This window comes from Bombyx mandarina, chromosome 13 (genome assembly GCF_030267445.1).
Source record: "Bombyx mandarina strain Sakado chromosome 13, ASM3026744v2".
NCBI lineage: Eukaryota > Metazoa > Arthropoda > Insecta > Lepidoptera > Bombycidae > Bombyx > Bombyx mandarina.
This window is the reverse complement of record NC_143220.1, coordinates 12787103-12798593: the sequence shown is the minus strand read 5'-3', so window position 1 is coordinate 12798593 and position 11491 is coordinate 12787103. Positions and strand designations below refer to the sequence as shown.

The 11491-nt window shown below is 35.7% G+C and overlaps 1 protein-coding gene across 1 annotated transcript; it reads right to left on the bottom strand.

Moving 5' to 3' along the window:
- Positions 1–3839: 3839 nt before the first annotated feature.
- Positions 3840–10826, bottom strand: PrBP (Prenyl-binding protein). Its single transcript, XM_028172753.2, has 5 exons — positions 10286–10826; positions 9764–9795; positions 8843–8994; positions 7473–7609; positions 3840–5338 (listed from the first exon to the last, which is right to left on the bottom strand). Exons 1-5 carry the CDS (start codon positions 10354–10356, stop codon positions 5257–5259), a joined length of 474 nt encoding a protein of 157 aa, XP_028028554.1. The 5' UTR covers positions 10357–10826; the 3' UTR covers positions 3840–5256.
- Positions 10827–11491: the final 665 nt, after the last annotated feature.

Here is an 11491-nt window from a genome sequence, read left to right as displayed (position 1 = left end):
TTATTTTTATCTTATCCTAAATGAAAATTCATTGCTCCATAGTTGAATAGTACCTATAGGTTTTCATTTGGATTTTGCAACTCAAAGAACACATCGAGTAGCACCTACCTACCGAGCAGCACCCACATCTAATGTGTACACACTTAGGTAGCTTATCGTCACGTTACAATGTGTAATAGCTGTAACCGATAACATCGACCTTCCTATCGAAAAAAAAAGCGTTCATTTCTTATCGGAATGTCATCGTAATAATAATTATTTATTGTTCGATCAGCACGGCCGATATTACTGATTCCCGGCAAGTACGCGCCTACTACTCGCCGGCACATAATTAGATAATTTCTATTATTTATATGCGAAGTGGAGTGTGCGTTGCGCATCGAAACGACGCCGCTTCCTTCGGCGGCGTACGTAGAAATCCGTCTACTTCTCGCTAAAGAGGATGTGCGCTTGGCTTCGATGATTTAATTTACAAAAGTTCCTGTCTCGAACAACGTTCGTCCTGATGAAGCAACCCTCCGTAGTTTCACATTTCCTCTATGCTAATATCTTTAAACGTGTCAGCGTACTAATGAGATTCGAGTTTCGGTCACGACACAGAACGTCGATACACCCATACATATTGTGGACATCATCTGAATATAATGGAGGACACGATGGGGTGGCCGTAGTATTTAATTAACACTAGATAAAGTATTATGCTGAGCGTTGTTGCTACTATATTTTCATAGAATTTGTGACAAGAATTCGAGCGAATTCGCTCATAATTCGAGTTATTTTTGTCTTATCAAACATCAATAAATTTTATTAATTTGGGTTAATAATGCTGCTAAGCAGGTATGCGTTCCGATCTGAAGAGTAGGGCAGCCTTTGTGCGTGTCTCACGCATGTCTTCGACCTCATGTCTCCAGATAGCATTCGATCACAAAAGAGGCCTTTTAAGTATATATGCAATCATCATCAGCCTGCAGTCGTCCATTCGTGATCCTGCGGACAGAATGGAAAGCAGTCGACGACGCCCCAAACACGGCTCGACGAGTAAATTAACCCTCAGACACAGCCCACTGAGTTTCGCGCCGGATCTTCTCAGTGAGTCGCGATTCCGATCCGGTGGTAGATTCTGCGAAGCACGGCTCTTGCTAGGGTTCGTGTTAGCAACACCGTCAGGGCCTACATAGGCCTCTCTCAATCCATACCACTGAGCCCGGTGTTCGGCTCTCCACTTCTTGCTGGCCATCGTTCGGAGGTCATTGCACCACTTAGCCAGGGCTCGCCCTACGTTACGTCTTCCGCTGCGCGGTTTCCACTCGAGAACCCGGCTGCTCCAGCGAGCGTCAGTTCTACGGCATATATGGTCAGCCACTTCAGCTTGCTGACTCTTTGAGCAATGTCGATGACTGTAGTTCTCTGCATGTTGTATATGCCTGCCCACCTATATATTAAGTAAATAAAACGATTTATGAAACTATTCCGTTCGCTTAAGGATCGTAGTTTGTACTTATCAGTACTTATGTGCGAAAGTTATTGAAAAATTTTTAGTGAAAAAGTTTTTTCTTGTCTTACGAGAAACACTCATGAATATGCTTGATGTTTATGGGTAACGACTTAAGATCAGGTAGGCTCGTTCATCCATCTTTATTGATAAAAAAAATCATCGTGAGGTTTTAAGTCGCAGAGCTTTCAAAGACACAGATTATTTCTCAATAGTAACAGACTGGGTTCTTCTGGATTTTTGCTGGATTAAACTTCTTACTATTGCACACGGCACATACGGGTGGTTAGATCACCACCCGTAGTTGGATGTTTTGGTTTCATGGCTTTACTACACGATGTTAATCCTTCATGATGTCGTTCGTGAGCAAGAAATTGTACCTGCCAGATGACTTCAATTGCGACCACAAAATTAGGCCATCGACGTTCAAATGAACCTTTTTTCATTGCACGTAATGGAACATAAACAAAAATCTGCTGACACGTAGAGCCTACTGACGTGACTGGAGTGAGAAGGTTGGGCTTACACCAGCTCTCCTCGATTTACATTGAAGTTTGACGTTTAGTTTAGTAAACGACTTTTGTAATTGAAATAAAGCCGCATGTCAAGTAGATCACCAATTACCATGCTTTCGATGGAAATACGAGAAATTGACAGGCTTTTTTTTACCTATGCTGATAGCCTTGAGATGTTATTTCAGCTATACCCTAGCGTGTAGGTGAGCTCTCGAGGCTCAAGCCGGAAGTGTTGCTAACACTGACCCTAGCAAGAGCAGTGCTTCGCAGAATCTACCACCGGATCGGAAACGCAACCCACTGAGAAGATCCGGCGAGAAACTCAGTGGGCTAATTGTTAAACATGTCTTATAGGTAGGTTTTTAACTTGTAATGTGTTTAATGGTGGTTTCTGTACAATGTATTAATTAGTTATTCGTGATTTACGCATGATAAAATATTTTATCTCTTTGCGTGTATAAATGTAAATAATATTTTAGTAACTGAGTCTGAAACTGCATATGGGTGGGTGTAGGTGGTTGAAACACATTTTTAAATTAAACTATGTAAACAGCTATTCAGACAAATAACACCATCTATCGAGAACTACTGCGAACTGCGCACATGTTCCTGATACTTTAATCATTTTTAGATTCAATCAGATCTACCAGTTATTGATTTTAATAGATTATTTTAATTTTAATTTATATAAAAACATCTGAATATACATGATATTATAACGCGTATTGCGTTATATGTATACTATAAACCTACATATTTTTATGTAGGCATAGAGTAATTTATTTTTCAGTTTTCATCCTAAATTTATATAAAAATAGGCAGAAAAAACAGATAAGTACCATTTTCTCTTGTGTTTGTTAACCGATTTGCTTTATTTACTAGGCTAACTGCAGAGAGTACTCAGTGGTAGGCGTCTTGTGCGACGGTAACCACCCAGCAGTTGACTCAAGAATATGCTCGTAAGCCGACAAAGTCAATACAAAAAAAAGCAATAATTGAGCTTCAACGAAAAATAGGTGGCAATTTCCTACCCAAAAAAGTGTTCCTTTCATGGATCACCTTTGTGAGTTTCTTTAATCCCACCCATAGCTTTTAAGCGCCTGAACAGAATCGGAAGCTCTAGTTTCGTTAGAGACTTTACATGATCTCAATTGAAAGCTACATTCCCCACTTTTACAAGGAAACGTCAATAAATAGAGAAGAAAATGCAGAAAATATAAAACTTTTAACGGTAGACAGCGGCTTGGCTCTGCCCCTGGCATTACTGACGTCAATGACAACGGTAACCACTCACCATGAGGCGGGCCGTATGCTCGTCTGCCTACGAGGGCAATAAAAAAATTATCTATTACGCTACGTTTGGTGTAGCTAGGATAGCCCCCGGGCGGCAAGATCCCAAGGACGAAGAGCGATTCACCCAGTTCTCCCGATCCTGCGGACAGAATGGAAAGCAGTCGACGTCGCCCCAAACACGTCATTTCGGATCCTCCCAATCCACTAACGGTGCTTTCAGGTACCACAAGCACCGGTCATCGTTCTTGTCGAACCCGTCGCTTGCGACGAAGGGCTCGACGAGTAAATTAGCCCATAGACACAGCCCACTGTGTTTGCCCAGAGTTTCTGTCCGGATCTTCTCAGTGGGTCGCGTTTCCGATCTGTTGGTAGATTCTGCAAAGCACTGCTCTTGCTTAAGGTTAGTGTTAACAACGTCGTCAGGTTTGAGCCCCGTTAGCTCACCTACTTCTTAGAGCTACGCTGAAATGGTCTTACAAGACCATCAGCATAGCTAAGAAAAAAAAACAGACCAAAATGGAAAAGGCAATAAAAACCAGTTCAATTTGAAAGTTTATTTTTGCTTATAATTAAATGTGTACATAACAATTAAAATAAAATAAAATCACAAGCTCTAATTACCAGTGCGTTTAGAGGACTAAAAAGCTACAGTACTTCCATAACATTAATCAAACAATGTGGCTTGTTTACCATTCACAATGGGGTATATTGGAATCGTTCCCGAAGCGAACACTAAGCCATTAACCCTGAGCAGTGACCGGCAAACCAAAACAGCCTAATAAAGATAATACTCATTTGAAATTTATTCAGGAAATAATTTTATTTAACATGTACTTTTATAGCCTTACAGTTCAAAAATGTTTGCTTTTTCTCTTACAAGGCAAGATAATAAGTACCTAATATTCTGAGCCTGGATTAATTATTTCGCAGAGCTGTAGTCTGGGAGTCAAAAAGTCCTAGTTCAGGGTAAACAGATATTATTTTCCGTCTGTTCGATCTTCAGAACGTTACTGTTATAAAAATCATATAAGTTTTCGACCTTACGTCTCAAGGTGGGCGGCAGAATAGACCGTGAGCCCGTTTACTGATAGTGAAACAGAACTAAATTTTTATTTATGCAGTGCCATGTCAAAAACGTTGCAACCTTGGATAAATTTGAAAATTCAGCAAAGCACTATTCTTGCCCGGGCCTAACAGTGTTAGCAAATTCTATGAGGAAAATAATAATAAATTGAACATGATTTTCAGTGTAGCAAATGGCAATCAAATATATCATACCCCATGTTTTCGAATCGGTTCCAATACATACATCCTTTATTGCATAATTAATACATGGAAGTCTAATAAAATTATATTTAACACTTTTTTATGAACTTGCCCTATATGTAATTGTTCAATTTATTTTTCACGAATGTCAAAATATCAAATTTACTTAAAAATTTAATTCACTTCAAGGTCGATAATACAATAATTTTATAGAATTGGCCTAATGGCCTGACCAAGATGGCCAGAATAATAAAATAAAAATCGGCTTTCCATTAAGCATGTTTTGTTGCTTTTTCAACTATATATTTAGTTGTAATCTCGAGTAATACAAAGTGGTTGAGAGTAAATCTAATACTGTATTTTTGTGTGTGTTATGGCTAATCCCACCACTCTTGGACTGAAGACATTCCCATTGTAATCCATCTATGGGTTCGGGTAGCCGCTTCCATTTTAGCAAGCAAAAAGGAGACTTTGAGCTGTTGATATTATGCATTAAGTTTTAGATCTAAAATACATCCACTTATTAATAAATTATGATAATGTGTATTCTAAGAATTACCTGCTTCTAGGGGATACAAAAATCACAATAAGGACACTTTGAAGTAAAAATTCGAATAAAATAAATGCACCACACCAATGACTAGTAAATGCACAAGTAGATTTTAAGTATCATAGATTAAATTTAAACGCTTATATATAGAACAGTCGTACTCTAGAGGTTGTGATCAGCAAATCTCCATCAAAAAATTTCGTTTCGATAACCACGTTCCCACTGAAAATAGAAAATTCCATAATTAGTATATAATAATTCGTAATTGCAAAATGTTTACACATTAATTTAATGCCAATTGCATTTTTATGGAACAGTTTTAAAATTTCCCGCCAAAATACTTGAGCTCTGGTCTGACGTTTGACATATTTAATTAGTTGTTTGGAGATCAAGGGTTCTATCCAGGATATCCCTACTGAAAAACATTCTAATTTATCTTGGCGGCGAAATAAATTGTAATCTGATCCTTGTAACCAAGACTTAAAAGTGGACTATTAACCCTTAATAAAGAAACTGGCAATTTGGCAGTTTTCACATACACAGGTGTTATTTTTTTATGAATTATCTATTTATAAAATTAGAACAGTTCCTAAAATTTTCTTCAGCCCTAATGATAATTCTACGCAACCAAATCATGTTGTCAGGTCTCGGAGTGGTAGTATTAACATTTACTTTGAGGTTATTTTAGCTCTGTTAACCAGGCAACATGATAAAGGCAGTGTACCTGGCCTAATGGGTGCCACACTCTTTATCTTACAATAAGTATGTTGTACTAAATAAATGCATAGCTTTCGGTTAATTAGTAGTGTAGATAGGCTGTACTATGATTCCACACAGGTAAATATCACCACTCATATTTCTACAGAAAAGCTCTGATATCTGTCGACATTATACAATATGTAACAGACATAGGCCACATGTTTTCAGGTTAGTCACCACAAGCACTTCATAGTGTATTTGGGTTTCAGTATCACCTAAATGTGAGCTGTAGCCTCATTTGCCCATCTATACTAATTTGTATTGAAATTTTATATAACTAGTCAGGTCATAAGTATTGTCACACAGTAAAAACTTTTATTTAGAATGCTGGCCACAAAAAAAATTATTGAATTCGAATTTCGAATTGCTCATGAAAATAAAAATGTATACTTTTAGAATTTTACTCATTTTTAAATATGGAGTGGACGCTTAAAGAAGACCGTGTTGCAGTTATTGCGTTGCATCGTTGCGGTTACGCGCCAATTCAAATTTTTAACATACTGAAAAATTTGAATACAACCAAAAGATTCGTTTATCGTACCATCAAACGATACAATGAAGACTCTAGTGTAGATGACAGGTCAAGAAGTGGTCGCCCTCGGTCTGTTAGGACTCCAGCAGTGATAAAAGCTGTGAAGGCGCGAATTCAAAGAAATCCCAAACGTAAGCAGAAACTGTTGGCCCTTCAGATGGGGTTAAGCAGAACCACGGTGGAAAGGGTGTTAAATGAAGACTTAGGGCTTTGGGCATATCGAAGAAAAACAGGACATCGTTTGAATGCTCGTCTAATGGACCTGAGACTGAAGAGATGCCGCGCTTTGTTGAAGCGGTACGCGGGAAAAAAATATCGGGAAATAATTTTTTCGGATGAAAAAATTTTTACCGTAGAAGAGAGCTACAACAAACAAAATGATAAGGTGTACGCACACAGTAGTGAAGAAGCGAGCAACCGTATTCCGCGTGTCCAACGAGGTCATTTTCCATCCTCGCTCATGGTATGGTTGGGAGTTTCTTATTGGGGCTTAACAGAGGTACATTTTTGTGAGAAAGGTGTAAAAACGAATGCAGTTGTGTATTAAAATACAGTCCTGACGAACCTTGTGGAACCTGTTTCTCATACCATGTTCAATAACAGGCACTGGGTATTCCAACAAGATTCGGCGCCAGCTCATAGAGCGAAGAGCACACAAGACTGACTGGCGGCGCGTGAAATCGACTTCATCCGGCACGAAGACTGGCCCTCCTCCAGTCCAGATTTGAATCCGTTAGATTACAAGATATGGCAACACTTGGAGGAAAAGGCGTGCTCAAAGCCTCATCCCAATTTGGAGTCACTCAAGACATCCTTGATTAAGGCAGCCGCCGATATTGACATGGACCTCGTTCGTGCTGCGATAGACGACTGGCCGCGCAGATTGAAGGCCTGTATTCAAAATCACGGAGGTCATTTTTAATAAACTTTAGTGTCATAAGAATCTATGTTTTGTTAAGTTCATTTTGGTATATGAATGGTTACATAATGAATAAACTTGTTTCAATTATTTTACATTAAACATGTGACAGAATTTATGACCTGACTAGGTACTATCAAACTTACTTGAGCACATTGGCCGGCATCATTTGAGATTCAGGTGCTGACTCTATAACGGATTGCCAAGTGTTCGTTGAGTTCGGGATCACATAACCAAAATCGAAAAACCATTCTTCTAAACATCTCCCTTTGAAGAGTACTTTCTATAAAAAGAAACTTTTAGTTTTTTTTTTAGTGCTCAAATCAGTTATATATTTTCTATTGCGGTAGGTGTGAGTAGCTCAAAATACATGTGTTATTAATGAAGTTATTATGTAAAAAATTATATTTTATAATGTTATATTTAATTCTAAGTTTACTACAGTTAGATGCAGAATTGGATAGTTTTACATTCTATAATTCTGTGAACACATTAATTCAAGTCAATAAAAATAAACTAGATGGATGAATTATTTTTGAAATAATATGAAATAAATATGGAGTAGAGCTTGGATTCAGACAGTTCTAAGTTGTCACATCTATTGCCAATCATACTGGTGTAAGCTGGTGGTTAGGTTATTTTAACAAAGCAAACATTTCACACTTTACAGTTTAAGCCAGTAATTTCTCTTTTGTATTTAAAAATTTTTTGAATTTTTTTGTAATTTTTTTTGTAAATTTTTTCTTTTGTATTTTATCTTGTATATTTTTAGTATTTATGTGTATTTAATCGTATGTAAGTTTATCTTATATGGTATTTATTTTTCACATGTGTATTTAAGTATATATTTTTATGTAAGTTTATTAAGATATAACACCGTCCAGTTAACTTATTCCTCTCCCTGCAAGGTTGCCTGGAAGAGATCGCTTTCAGCAATAAGGCCGCCGATTTATATCACCGACTTTTGTTTTATTAGTTTACTCTGTACATATTAAGGTGTTAAATAAATAAAGAGTTATGTTATTATTATTATTATTTCTCCCATGTTCTGGATACCAGAAACATAAACATAAGACAGGAAGGTGTATACTCAATACTCAGATTCGAATAACAGCTTGATAAATATCATTCCACCTAAATCAGAACTATCATGACACTTTTACTTATTCTTATTTTTGGCTTCATACCATAATGACCTTTTTTTCATTCAGATCTATCATACGTCATATCTGCCCACATGCACCCTTTTCACTCATATCCACTTTCACACATTCTCTCCAAGTCTTTTTAGGACACCCCCTCCTTTAAATGTCTGCTGAACACTAATCAATACTGTTTAGTCTATCTAACCTACAACATACTGTTTTCAGTATCTCCGACTCATAGACTATATAAATAATGTAATATGATGCTTGTGGTTGGAAGCTAGTTCTACTTTAATTACTTACTACTGTGATATATAAAATAGTTATACTTATTCTTTTCAATGTTGATTAAATTATATCTTAACATGTACCTGTTCTAATCTAAATCTATCCATGGATTCTATTGAGCTGAAGTTCATTTCACGAGACACTACTCTGCACTTGAGAATTCTTTTGGGTACTCTTGCTTCATGTTCTGCATCTGGACTTGACATGTCCTCATTATGTTGCCAAAGAATTTTTCCTGAAAAATAATTATGAATAAAATGAATATAAATGTGCAATAAGGGAAAAAAAATTGTTTATGCAACTTCATAAAATAAAATAAAAAATTGCCAAGCTTTGCACGCATGCTATATGTTATTACAATTTTTTTAATACTTAATATATGTGTTAAGTATGTATATTTTATACAACAATCATCAGCAGTCTGGTGAAGGTACTTGTAGAATTTTTAAATACTAGAAAAAAAAAAAAAAACTTGCTCCGGGAGTGGTTTGAAATGGTAGTTTCATAGTTTTGTGAACTGTATTCCTGCTGTAAATAGCTAATCAATGGCATTTTTTGTTCCCTACCTATTCACTGGTAGGTTAAGAGGCTATTCCAGTTACGCCGGATGGGACAATGGCATTGAAAAAGTTCCTCTTAGCTTATGTATTTGTATCCTATTTTTATTCTATTACAGACAAACAAGCTTATGTTCCGTCTCATTATATAATTACACGAGCGCATAGACATCCTAATGTGAAAACAATTAACCACCTTGAGACCCAAGATTAGTAATTTATTTATTTATTAAATTTTTTTCATCCACATCAACTATAGCATCACATAATTTTTAATGATATTCTGTTGAGTATATTTAAAAAAAATGCAATAATATATACAATGCAGTAACTGACTTGTTTGTCTTTGGAAATTGTATATCTAATTCACAGGCAAAACAAATTCTACTACTGATCTTAATTTTAATATATTTCAAACGTTTTTTCTTTCAATGGCTAGATCTTTACCTGTGTCAGCATCACGAAGATTCATCCAATTACTGCCGTTGTAATGTTAAAAAATTATTGACAATTGTTAAGTAAAACACATTGAAATGATGAATCTGATTATTTTTAACGCTGTTTATAATCAATTAGGGAACACGTGTTAAATACATCAATTGAGGATGTATTATTTTTGGTACATTTTAAACTTTAATTGTGGGACTAGTGTGGGAAACAACAGCATAATCGTGGGAGGAAATTCATTCCAAAAGTGGTGCACGGTACAAATGCTTAGGTACTGAATTTCTATGGAACAGCATTATGTTTGCAGACGATGGGCCTAATAATGCGAAAATACTTTTTAAAATAATAGGCAGGACTTGGTTTAAAGTCTCTCGACAGTCGGGTGATCATCCTAAAAGCAAAAAAAGGTGCCCTGCTAGACGTAACGCCACGACTTACTCGTCAACTATTAGATTTTAAAGGATCTCAACTCACAATGGCATTAGGGGCAATCATAAGAAAAAGAACATATGTAAAGGATACATTTGAAATCCCTTTAGAATAGTCTCCACACGATCATTTTTATCTCGTTCAGTTGTTAGAACGTCAGTCATATTTGCGAAAATAAAAGTGCAATTCCAATTTTATATGATTATGTTTTTGATTGCTGATTTTCTTAACAGCGAACTGAACTGTGTTTATGTTTCTGTCTAACAAAATACTCTAAACGATTTAGTGTTTATTCTATGACTCTAAATTCAATTACGAACACAATATATTCACATTCACATTGAAAAATGAAAACCACTTTTTCTGGTTTTTTTTTGCAAGCTCCAATTAAGTCTATGCTCTTTTTTATGACCTGGTAACATAGACCTTTAGGTTGTTTTTGGCGGGAACGCGAGGGGTGAAGTTGTGTGATTTGTTTTATTTTATCTATTTAGTGTTTCTTCAGGTTTAAATGTGTAATAACGGTGGTTTATTAACTGTTTAATATCTGTGAAAGTGCACAAGTGTGGGAAAACGAAACAAGCCACTGGACATAGCTTCTCGGGATCCTCCAATTAACGTCATCATATGACATATGACATAACATCATATGAATAGAATGTAAATAGAATACAAATAGAATTTAATGAAATAAATGAGTTCAAAATCACTGCGATCTTAATGGGACAACTTATTTTCCATAGTACGAAGATTTTGGTTTTTAGATTATTAATTATTTATTGTAATTAGTGTGGCTAATTTATTGTTTTGATATTTTCTCTGATAATTAAGTAATATCAATGAAGTTACGACTGTCACGTATGTTATATATATTATCGCAATAAAAACATCATCAAAGACCAAAGAAAGTATGGGACATCAACATTGCGGCTATGGTCAGGTGAATGAAATTAGCCCCTCAAAAAAATTGTTTTTTCCTATTTTATACTTATTTTCTATTAATTCGTTTGTTCATCATTTGTTCTTGATTGTTCACTGTTAATAATTGTTTGTTCAGCATTTATTTATTAAAAAAAAATATTTAAAAATATACCTACAAGTTAGCCCCTCTAATGCAATTTTTAATATTTTTTCATCCTTAATGACTCGTAAATATTCATTTTTGATTGTTCTTATATAAAACACATTCGTTCTCTTTCGAAATTACTCGTTTTTTGTTTAATTTACTATTTTTATTAGTTGAATAAATGTATGCAAAATATGTGTACTGCGCATGCGTCAACTATAATGCCTAAACTT